The following is a 12,114-nucleotide window of genomic DNA, read 5'->3' on the forward strand; positions in this document are numbered from 1 at the left end:
TGTTTGTGTGTGTGTGTGTGAATGTGCACTTGTGTTTGTGTCTTTGATTTGTGTGTGTGTGTGTGTGTGTGTGCATTTGAGGTTGTGTGTGTATGTGTGTGTGATGTGTGCGTGTGATGTGTAGTGTCATGTTGGCAATGATGGCATGAGTAACAAACAAAATACAGCAAATGCACTCTTATGACGGGAACAGACAGGAAACTGTGCAAACACACGGCTGCATTTATTTGGACTCATTTTTATTGTGAAAACCAGTACAGCTTCCTTTGTGATGTCAGATTGTGTTGTGATGGAAAATTTCAGGAAGCCACATGATATGGGCCACCTGTTGGCTTAGAGTGCAAACTGTGAATATCATTAATCATAATCATAAGAATCATGTCACAATCAGTGTTGTTGTTCTTCATATAGTCAACTGACTTCATCATACTCCATCATAGTCTTGTCGCCCTAAACACAAGCCTGTCAAAAAAAAAACACAAATAATCACATTAAATACATGAAATATGTAAAAATGCAAAGTTAGCTTTAAATAAATGTAAATGTTTTTTAAAAAGTTTAGCGCTTTAAGGTGCAGCTGGGGTTGTTGCAGATGTGTTAGCATGCTAGCTTTAGCATTCTGCTTTGAGTGACAGGTGCCTTACTTGTGAGTCAGTCGTCCAGATTTTTCTTGGCGCCCCCGTCCCTGGTCTTGGCCCTCAGCTTGTTGACTTGGCTCTCGGCCACGTCAGCTCTCTCCTGCGCTTCTTCCAGCTCGTGTTGCAGCTTGCGCACTTTGGCCACGTTGCTGTTGGCAGCCTCTTCGGCCTCCTCTGCGGCACGCTTGTAGGATTTGATTTTCACCTGCAGCTTGTCCACCAAGTCCTGGAGTCGAGCTACATTCTTGCGGTCTTCCTCTGTCTGGTAGGTGAGTTCTTTGATGCGGCGTTCGTACTTGCGGACACCTTTGATGGACTCGATTCCTCTACGCTGCTCCACCTCCAGCTCGTTCTCCAGGTCTTTGATGCGAACCTCCAGTTTCTGGAGCTGTTTTTTGCCACCTTTCATAGCGATCTGTTCGGCCTCATCCAAGCGGTGCTGGAGGTCTTTGATGGTCTGTTCCATGTTCTTCTTCATGCGCTCCAAATGCGCGCTGGTGTCCTGCTCCTTCTTCAGTTCTTCAGCCATCATGGCTGCATCAGTGATGGCCTTTTTTGCCTTTTCCTCTGCATTGCGATTCTCTTGGACCACCTCCTCCATCTCATTTTGCAGGTGCATTAGGTCCGCCTCGTGCTTCTTCTTCTGGTTGATCAGGCTGGTGTTCTGAGAGTGCAGGAGCTGCATGCGCTCTGTAGAGTCACTCAGTTCCTGTTCGGCCAGTTTACGGCTTCTGTCCGTCTGCTCAAGTGCGCCTCGCACCTCCTCCAGCTCGGCCTGGATCAAGTTGTTCCGACGTTCAACGACGGCGATGTTGTCCCGCAGGTCTTCGTTCACGTGCTGCAAGTCATCCAGTTGCAATTGAGTGTCCTTCAGGAATGCCTGGAGGCTCTTGAGTTGTTTCTGGGCGTCTGCCGCTTGCCTGTTTGCTTGGCTCAGCTGGATCTCCATCTCGTTGAGGTCACCCTCCATCTTCTTTCTCACTCTCAGCGCTTCGTTGCGACTCCTGGTCTCAGACTCCAGAGAGGACTGGAGCGATTCCACCACACGTTGGTAGTTTCTCTTGGCCTGCTCCATTTCCTCGTCCTTCTCCGCCACTTTCCGCTCTATGTCGGCCTTCACTTGGTTGAACTCCAATTGGGCTCGCAGGATTTTGCTCTCTTCATGCTCCAGAGAGCCTTCAGCCTCCTCCAGTGCTGACTGTAGCTCTGCCTTTTCTTGCTCCAGTTGCTTCCTCATCTTTTCTAGTTCACAAGCACTTCTGCCACCCTCCCCGAGCTGGTCGTTTAGGTCCGAGATCTCCTCCTGCAGGTTCTTGTTCTCTCTTTTCATGGTTTCCAGATGGTCCAGGCACTCCTCGAAAGCATTTTTCAGTTTGAAGAGTTCGGTGCTTAGAGTTCGCGCTTCCTTCTGGGAGGCTTCCAGCTCACATTGGGACTCCTCAAATTTTTGTTTCCACTCTGCCAGGACTTTGTCGAAAACTCTTTGTTTTTTATCCAGCCCCGCAGAAGCTGCATTGGACCGCTCCAGGTCCATCATCAAGTCCTCAATCTCATTTTGGAGCCGGTGCTTGGTCTTCTCGAGTGACGAACACTTGGCATTCACCGCTTCGATGGCCTCCTCGGCCTCCTGCAATCTCTGAACCAGTTTCTTTTTTGCTTCCTCCAGCTCCTCGGTTCTCTGGATGGCGTCGGTTTCATACTTGTTCCTCCATGCCGAGACCTCGGTGTTGGATTTAGACAGTGCCCTCTGAAGCTCAGCCTTGGCTTCCTGCTCCTCTTCAAACTGTTCTCGGAGCAGATCGCAGTCGTGGCGGGCAGACTGCACGGCGTGTGCCAGTGCATTCTTTGCCTTGACTTCCTCTTCCAGTTGTCTGCGAAGGTCTTCTACTTGTTGGTTGTACGAGTTCTTTCCTCTGGTAAGCTGTGAGATCAAGCAGTCCTTCTCCTCCATCTGCCGTCCAAACTCGCCATTCTCACCGAGCAGCTTGGCCCTCTGGGTGGTCAAATCATTGACGGACCGTTGAGCCTCCTCATATTTGCACTTGTACTCAGTCATGGTGTCCTCCATTGTTCGGCAGATCTTTTCAACATTGGATTTGGTCTTGGCCATACTCTCCATGCTGGAGGCGAAGTCGTCCAGTTCTAGCTTCAGCTCACTTTTTTCCTTCTCCAGTTTCTGCTTGACTCGCTGGAGGTTATCGATCTGCTCACCCAGTTCGGCGACGCTGTCGGCATGCTTCTTCCTCAGTGCGGCAGCGGTAGCCTCGTGTTGGAGGGTGGACTCCTCCAGTTCCCTGCGCAACTTCTGGAATTCAGTGTCTCTCCTCTTGTTAAGCTCCACCTGTGCCGACGAGGCTCCGCCTGCCTCCTCCAGACGTTCGCTGATGTCCTCCAGCTCGCGGGAAAGGTCAGAGCGCTGCTTCTCCACTTTGGCTCGTGCTGCACGCTCAGCGTCCAGCTCCTCCTCTAACTCCTCGATCCTGGCCTGGTTTTCCTTCAGCTTTTTCTGGAGCTGTCCCGAAGCGACCTGCTCATCCTCCAGTCTGGAAGTAATCTGGGCTGTCTCAAAGTCCTTTTTCTTAAGCTTCTCATCCAGTTGCTGCTTGTCATTTTCTAAATCCATCAAGCTCTCCTGAGTTAGCTTCACGTCCCCCTCCAGCTTTCTCTTGGAACGTTCTAGCTCCATTCGAACCTTCTTTTCCTGCTCCAAGGAGCCTTCCAGGTCGTCCACCTGCTGTTCCAGCTTCACTTTGGATTTGTTCAAGCTGTTGGCTTTGTCCTCCTCACTCTGAAGGTCATCCAGTGCCTGCTGGTGAGCCTCCTGCAGTGCTTTCTTTTCTTTGGTCAGCTTGAGGATGTTCTCGTCCTGAGACGCCATCTCCTCAGTCAGGTTCCTTACCTTATTCTCTGTGGCGTGTTTCTCTTTCTCAATTTTGGCCAATGTCAGCTCAAGATTATCGATATCTTTCTTTAACTCGGAGCACTCATCTTCCAGCTTCCGTTTCTTGGCCGTGAGGTCTGCATTCAGTTCTTCTTCGTCCTCCAGTCTCTCATTTATCTCCTTGAGCTTGGCCTCCAGTTGAATCTTGCTCTTGATGAGCTGATCGCATCGTTCTTCAGCATCGGTGAGCGTGTCTTGCTCGGACTGAATTTGCAGAGTCAAATCATTCTTCTCTTGAAGGAGAGTCACTATCTTCTCCTCCAATTCCTTACGGCGAATTTCTGATTTTTCCAGGGCTTCCTTCAGCTTGTTGAACTCGTCTTTCATGTTGGCCATCTCCTTCTCGGACTCTGCACTCTTCAGCAGGGGTTTGATCTTAAAGAAGAGCTTCATCCACGACCAGTTCTTCACGCTCAGGAAAGAGCGAAGATTCCACTGGATGACCATGAGGGCATCCCTGCGCTCGACGAGTTTAGCAAACTTGGCCCTCATGAGTAGTGCACGAGCGTTTGCCTGGATTCTGGTGATGATGCGCGAGAGCTGTTCATCTCGCATCTCCTCCAGCGTCCCCAGTAGCCCGGCTTTGAAAAAGACTTTAGTGTGGCCAAACTTGTACTGTGTGTGGTCGATGTCTAGAGATGAGAGCAGCTTCTCTGCGCTCTTCTTGCAGTCCATAAACTGACCCTCAGGGATGGCAGAGGCATTGAGGATTCGATACCTCTGTTTGAAGTCTCCGTAGAGGACGCGATTTGGGAAACCCTTCCTGCAAATTCGGATACCTTCCAGAACACCGTTGCAACGCAACTGATGCATGACCAGACAGTTGTCCATGACTCCCGGAGTCTTCCGCTCGTTTGGAATAAGGCAGCGTACAAAGTGTGGATGCGTTGTCTTCAGATTGTTCATCAGCTTGTTGAGGTTCTCTCTGTGAAGAGCCGACACCGTCTGGAAGGAGGACCCCTTCTTCTTGGCTCCTTTTCCTCCTTTGTCACCACCGTCAGCACCTGAGTAACTGGAAAATAAGAGACTTAGAAGCTTGAGTGAGGACTTCTGATAGAGACCGACAACTGTTTCATTGAGAGGATCTTTGTTTTTCACCAGCCAGTTTGTAATGTTGTAGTCCACGGTACCGGCATAATGGACGAGGGCAAAATGAGCTTCTGCTTTTCCCTTGGCAGCCCGGGGCTTCTCAAACATTTTGTTCTTGCCCAGATGATTGTCATAGAGCTTGGACTTGAAGGTCTGGTCGCTGGCTTTGGGGAACATGCATTCTTCCTCCAAAATGGACATAATCCCGAGCGGCTTCTCAATGAGATCGATACAAGCCTGCAGGTCCATGCCAAAGTCGATGAACTCCCAATCGATTCCCTCTTTCTTGTACTCTTCTTGCTCCAGAACAAACATGTGGTGGTTGAAAAACTGTTGCAGTTTCTCATTGGTGAAGTTGATGCACAATTGCTCGAATGTGTTGAAATCAAAGATCTCAAAGCCAGCGATGTCCAGCACCCCTATGAAGTACTGCCGGTGCTGCTTGGTGTCCAGGGACTGGTTAATCCTGACCACCATCCAGTTGAACATCTTCTCATACACTGACTTTGCCAGGGCGCCGATGGCATAATAGACCTGGTCCACACTCTGGCCTTTGGTCACATACTCATTCCCTACCTTGACTCGGGGGTGGCACAACCCTTTGTTGAGGTCGGCGGAGTTGAGGCCCATTAGGTAAGCAGACTTGTCCGCTGCCTCCGTCGCGTCGGGCTCGGCTTGCTCCTCCCGCTGCTTCTGCTTGAACTTTAGGTTGCCATAGTGCATGATGGCGCCCGTCAGCTTGTAGACGCCCATCTTCTCATCAGTGGTGAAGCCCAGCACGTCAAAAGCGCTGTCTGTGGCCATCAGCTCCTCCGAGTCGTTGATGGAGGCCACTGTGACTTCTCCCTGGGAGATGTAAGAGTAGTCGTACGGGTTGTTGGTGATCAGCAGCAAGTCTAGCAGGTCTGGCTTCTGATTGGACAGGATCTGATAGAAGATGTGGTAGTTCCTCTCAGCTTTGAGCTGAAAGGAGACGCGCGACTTCTCTAGCAGGTACGTCTCAATGTCAGCGGATGACAACTTGCCGCTGTTCCCGAAGTGAATTCTGATGAACTTTCCAAAGCGGGAGGAGTTGTCGTTCCTCAGGGTTTTGGCGTTGCCGAAAGCCTCCAGAGCTGGATTGGCCTGGATGATCTGATCCTCCAAAGTCCCCTTGCTGGAGTCCTTTTTGCCTGCCCCGCCGACGGCAGCGATGCTGGCAAAGTACTGGATGACCCGCTTGGTGTTGACGGTCTTGCCAGCTCCGGATTCTCCGGTGATGAGGATGGACTGGTTTTCCCGATCCGTCAGCATGTACTGGTATGCATTGTCGGAGATGGAGAAAATGTGGGGAGGAGCTTCGGTCCTCTTTTTTCCTCTGTAGGCGGCCACCACCTCGGCGTCGTAGACGGGAAGCCACTTGTATGGGTTGACGGTAACGCAGAAGAGGCCGGAGTAGGTGTAGATCATCCAGGCGGCGTAGCGCTCCTTCAGGTTAAACAGCACCGCAGGCTCATGGAGGAAGGTGAACATCGCCATGTCTTCAATCTTGTCAAATTTGGGGGGATTCTGCGGGTGGAGGTCAGCCTCCTTCACACTCACCGTCGTCCCGTCCTCCTTCTTCACCTTTACCGTGCCACCCTCTTTGCCCTGGATTTGTCCCTTCATGTACTCCACCTTGTCGTCCACCACGAAGCATTCCGTCTTGATGTCGAAAGGCCTGGTCTGAGCTTCCAGACGCTCCTTCTCCGACTTCCTGAGGTATGGCGCCGCGTTCCCAAACTCGCCCATCGTTGCGTCAGACATTTTGAGTACGAAGAGACTGAAGCTAAACTGTGACGCCGGGACGAGAGGACACGCTTTTAAAGGCGCCCGCAACACCAAACAAGGAGATGAGGCAGGAAAAAGGAGAAAAAATGGACGCTAAATTTGTCAGTGGAGACGCGACAAGGTCACAGCGGTGACCTTGGACTGTCAGGAGGCCATATTAGGAAGATCACAAACGCTCCTTATCAATGTCACCTTGCAGTCCTCTGCTTCTTTTAGAACACATCGGACCCAGTAGGCTACATCCGTGACGCCCCTCAGATACGTGTGATGGTAACAAATAAAACAACAAAAGATAACTTAAGTGTTTTGGTCTCAATTTGAATGTTAGATTGTGTGCATGTGTCTGTTTATGTGCGCATGTGCGTGTGTGTGTGTGTGTGTGTGTGTGTGTTGGACCAAGAAAGTGAGATGTATATGTGCCTGTTATCAGTGTTACTTAGTGTCTGTTTTTATCTTAGAGACACTTTTATTTTAGAAGTGCATGTGTGTGCGTGTTTGTGGTGACAATAAAAAGATGACTAGCTTGTTCTATTTTTCTATTTTTTTGTAACACTTGTCTCTCTCACTCATTATTATTATAGGAAGTGACTGATTGGTAACCAGTCCAGGGTGCAGGGACAGTAGTCTGTATTTCACGTGTGCGTGAATTGATTGTAGTGCGAATAAAAAGATGACTAGCAGGATCTATTTTTTTACTCTTAGTCTCTCTCACTCATTATTATTATATGAAGTGATTAAATAGTGACCAGTTCAGGTTAGAGTGACAGTAGTCTGTCTTTCCCCTCACTTCATGTGTACCGTACAGAAAAATGTCAACATACAGATAAGACACATCACACAAAACATATTTTGACTGAGTGAACTACTTGTGGCATGGTGGAGACTTGTTTGCACATCTGCCTCACAGCTCTGAGGACCTGGGTTCAAATCTGGCCTCCCCTCTGTGGAGTTTGGATGTTCTCCTTGTGGCTGCTTGGGTTTCTCTCCGGGTACTCTTGTTTCCTCCCACATTGCAAAAACATGCATGGAAGGTTAATTGAAGACTCTAAATCGCCCCATGAGTGTGAGTGCAAATGGTTGTTTGTCTATGTGTGCCCTGCGATTGGCTGGCAACCAGTTCAGGGTGTACCCCGCCTCTCGCTCAGAGTCAGCTGGGATAGGCTCCGGCACGCCCGTGACCCTAGTGAGGAGAAGCGGGACAGAAAATGAATGGATGGATCGATGAACAACTTTGATGAACAAAAAATCTCCTTTATTTAGGTCAACTATTACGGTGCAGGAACACAATTGGAAAATATTCTAAAATATCTAATAAATTGGGTGAGTGATGTGGTTTAGAGTCACATAAAGAGTCACATGATGACTTAAATCACAAAAATAAATGAAAACATTTTGAAGTAAAGCAACTTTGAACAATAATTAGAACATTTATCATTGATTTGAAATCAAGATTGATGGTCAAACGTTTTCATTTTCAGCAATTTAAAACATTTTAATCTTGTATTTTCACTGTATGTTCTTTTAGTAATTTCAGTGAACTGTCTTGTTTTCCTGCACATGTTTTTAAATGTTCCTTCTTTGTGAATTCTTTTATAAATTCTAATCATGTAAAGCACATCGCACAGTTACCTTCTGTGTGAAATGTGCTACACAGCATAAATAGAGCTGCCTTCCCTTGCCTGATACAAGGAGATTGTCCTGTTTTTTCTTCTTGAATTATAACTCTGCTTAAAAGTTTTGAAAACCGATTTACAGCAGAACCCACAAGAATCATAAATGCAGATCAACTAGTTTATTGTTCTGTTGCGTGCAACATGTTTATTTTTTTAAACTGTGAGGACAGGCCAAGTTGACTCGTGTTCTTCCATCTAAAGCCTGAAGGGGCAACAGAGTGCGTAGCTTGAATGTGGTGTGCTGGAAACTAATAATAATAATAATAGTAAGAAGAAGAAGAACAAGAAGAAGAAAGAAAGAAGCCCACGAAGAAGAAAAAGCGGAAGTCGTTTGCGTCCTTGCGAGAGAACGACGACCGCAGAAGATGAATCGAAGCGTGTTTGTAAGTCCTTCTCGTACTTAGAAGCTCAGTCTGCTGTGCTAACGTTTCATTTTGTTGCTGTTTGGGGTATAATTTCTTAGGAAAGGTTCATTTAGCTACACTTTTCCTAAAGTGTCTGCTAGGGGTCAAAGGCGGCTAATGTCGTCGCGCTAACACGAGGAACGCTTGAAACTTTAGTCAAATAGATTAAATTAAATAAGGCACAACAACAAGGGCAGAATCTCAAGCTGTGTTAAAAAGCGAATAAATGCCAATTGGGTTTGAGGTAGATTTTCTAAAGAATCAGGAGAAATAATGCAAATTCCATAAGGGGAAGAAAGCGAAACTTATTTTAAATATTGGTATTTGCATTTTCTATATGCCTAGGGGGGAAAAATATCTTTTAAAGGTGAAAATGGGATTGGGTTACAGGGAGAAATGGGAGCTCAAGGCCATATCGCCCAGCCTTGATTATTGTTATTATTATTACTATACTTATTATTTCGCATTTGACGTGGTAGAAACTTTCAAAACCTGGAAGAACGTGGTCAGTCAGAAATTCCACATACTTTTCAGAGGTCATTTTGACACCCTCAGGGACCGTAAAGGGGCCGACAAGCTCTCTTTCCGGCATGCTTTCAGACAAGTACTGTACACGACTCCGTGTCATGTCAAGTCATGTTGTTGCCTTGACCTCAACCCGATTGAGGACCTTTGGAGCATCCTCAAACAAAAGATCAGGGAGGCAGTTGACATCCAGATACATGCAAATCAGTCGCCTTTCGGCGAAATCCGCCGTTGTGAACTCAGAATAGGCAATTTACGTGAATCGTATAGATCCGATGAGTTTTTCCTGGGGGGACGTTCACCAATCAAACGACACAAGAAAGTCACATGACCTCACACGTCTTCTCCTGGGCTTCCCGTGTATAGGTATTAACACGAGATAAACCAGCCCGGCTGATCGTTGTGCCTAAACGGCCAACATGTTGGAAAAGTCGTCGTTACCATGACGGCAGCAGCACGCTACTCTTGTTTACATTTAGACAAACTAAAACAACAGCGTTCACGTATTGTAGTATTTGTCTGGCACTGTCTGCCCAAACGTGGCTATTTCAGATCACTTATAACCAGTGATGTACTCCCAAAATGTGGTCCGGTGACGTCATAAGTAATCTAAGACGTTACTTTTTATATTAGAGTAGTCAGATTAGTTACTTTGATTTAGGTGCCAATAGTTACTTCTTTGTTCATGTGAACCAGATCTTAACATGCTTTTGCATACTATCCTATTTATCATCAGATAACAGATATTTATCATTAACAAACTACATTGCTTGAGAACATGAGGCAAGTCAATAACCAGGACACTTGATTCAGTCACGGTGCATGTCATAAGTGAAGACCAATTTTCAGCCTTTGTTTTAGTAATGACTAATAAAACAGAAAAAGCACACTATATTCTTAACTATCCATGACTAAAATGCGCACAACGACTAAGTACAATATCGAAAAAAGGCGTAATATTTATCAACGGAGCCGTCTGGGGCAATGGTGTCACGTGACGTGTGGCACGTTTTCCGCACATAGGCAGTCAACTCACGTGTACCCAAGCAGCCAGCGGCGCAAACACAATGGACTCGACGAGGGATTGTCATACTTAAACTGGAAATACAGTCACTACTTCCGATCTATCTATCTATCTATCTATCTATCTATCTATCTATCTATCTATATATCTATATCTATCTATCTATCTATCTATCTATCTATCTATCTGTCTGTCTGTCTGTCTGTCTGTCTGTCTGTCTGTCTGTTAGCAGTCTTTAAAGAAGTACTGAGAATGGTGTGCTTGTTTATATTTAGGTGGCTATTTGGCATGTCAAGTCTGCTCTAAGTTGCTCATTTAGTGTGGCTTCAACTACACTCATATTTGTTATTTTTTCATGTTGATGACATCATTCTGTAACTTCAAATCAAGTTATCAGTGAGTTACTTTTAAGTTCAAGTAATCAGTAAAGTAACTAAGTTACTTTTACAAGGTACTGTGGCGACACTGCTTATAACTTGAGAAAACGCCGTGTAGTAAATTGCAAATTTTTTTTTTTTTTTTTTTTTTTTTTTTGTCTGTGCTATTGTATTTTCGCATTGAGGTGCTGCAGGTCATGGCCCTGGTTGTGGTCCCAGGGGAACCACGAGGCACACGTACCATCGGCGACAAGCGTTGATCCGTTAATACAGCTTGTATTAATTAAGAAACGCGCCTTCAATTATATAATTAGTTTACGGATGTTAATGTTAAAGGTATTCAGCGACGGAGCGATGTTAGGGATTATGTCACAACACAGAATGAACTAACTTCCAATTCAGAAATGGCCAATACAAACAGAAAACAATATTGTAGTTAATATTTTCCTGGATAGTGCATTTGGGATTAGCCTTTGAAGTTGGTAATAGTGAAAAATGAAGTGATACAGACAATGATTTTAGTCAATTCTTTTCCAGAATGAGAGTGCTTAAAGAGGGGGATGTTATTCATGTGGCACAGCTCGAAGCAGGCATCAGGCGCAGGTGGAGATGGGCCTGGCTCAAGTTGGAGGCCAGAACAAAAAAGCAAAGAAATGAGGCAAACTTCATTTGAATCTTAAATTTGTACATCAACATGTACTTGAGCGGTGTAAATAAATGTTTTTTTCTGCATGAAGAACATTTATTTTGCCTTATTAGACACTTCAGAGTATGTAAAAATAAAAAAATTCTCTGTGGGGGCCCCGGGGATCCCCCCAGACTGCCCCTACAATGTTTTTTGTCAATTTTGTCACTTTTTTTATGCCTTTGGTGTTTGCATGTCTGCATCCAAAGGGCAGCCCTGGGAGGCTAAGACGTCCTGTAAAACAATTCAAGCAGAAACTGTCACAGATTCTCAGATTATTTTTTATTTTTTGTATCGTAGCCACATTTGTCACAAAACAAATTGCATTAAAATGATTAATAATTCAGCGAGGTACTTTTTTTTGTGTGCTCATTCGCTAAAGTCTCAATGGAAATGAGTGGAGGGGTGGGCCCATTGCGGAACGCCCAGTTCAAGATAGCGGCCACTCTTGTTTTAATCCATTTTATTTTGTGTTCTGTTTGTACTGTTATGATTGTATATCTATTGAATGTATGTACACATATATGTACACATATTACAACATTTTATAATAAGTCTTGGGGGAAAGGGGATAGCGGGCACACTACTCTTGTGAAATCTGCACGTTGCAGCAATTCTCTCTAAATCCAGGCTCCATTTAGTGTTATAAATGATATCTATGGTGTTATGGTGCTGCTTAGGTCATCTGACTGTAGTCGGGTGACGCAGGGGAGATGATTTCTCCATGGCTGAGGTTGTCCTCCTCTGGGCTAACTCCCTTCACAGGTTTCCGCAGCTGAGTGAGAGACGGGCAGCAAGGAAGGCACAAGAGCAAATATGTTACGTGGCCGGGCTTTATTTGCAACAGTGTACTGCACATTAGTTCCTCACAGATGACACTCTTTGGCTCGCTAACTTATTCCTGGTTGCCGTCGCAATACAATAAACAAAACAACATATACACGCACCT

At 46.0% G+C, this 12,114-nt stretch overlaps 2 protein-coding genes across 2 annotated transcripts in view; one reads left to right on the forward strand and one right to left on the reverse strand.

Annotated features, from left to right (window-relative positions):
- Positions 1 to 381: 381 nt before the first annotated feature.
- Positions 382 to 6,453, reverse strand: LOC133416797 (myosin-6-like). The gene is made up of 2 exons (XM_061704002.1): positions 645 to 6,453; positions 382 to 462 (listed from the first exon to the last, which is right to left on the reverse strand). Exon 1 carries the CDS (start codon positions 6,451 to 6,453, stop codon positions 652 to 654), a length of 5,802 nt encoding a protein of 1,933 aa, XP_061559986.1. The 3' UTR covers positions 382 to 462; positions 645 to 651.
- Positions 6,454 to 8,449: 1,996 nt separating this feature from the next.
- Positions 8,450 to 12,114, forward strand: part of LOC133416958 (cytochrome c oxidase subunit 7A2, mitochondrial) — a 10,216-nt gene continuing 6,551 nt past the window's right edge. Inside the window, exon 1 of the mRNA XM_061704342.1 lies at positions 8,450 to 8,533. Within this exon, the coding sequence (XP_061560326.1) occupies positions 8,516 to 8,533 (18 nt within the window). The 5' untranslated portion in view covers positions 8,450 to 8,515. The remainder of the gene's footprint in view (positions 8,534 to 12,114) is intronic.

This window comes from Phycodurus eques, chromosome 18, assembly GCF_024500275.1.
Source record: "Phycodurus eques isolate BA_2022a chromosome 18, UOR_Pequ_1.1, whole genome shotgun sequence".
Lineage (NCBI taxonomy): Eukaryota > Metazoa > Chordata > Actinopteri > Syngnathiformes > Syngnathidae > Phycodurus > Phycodurus eques.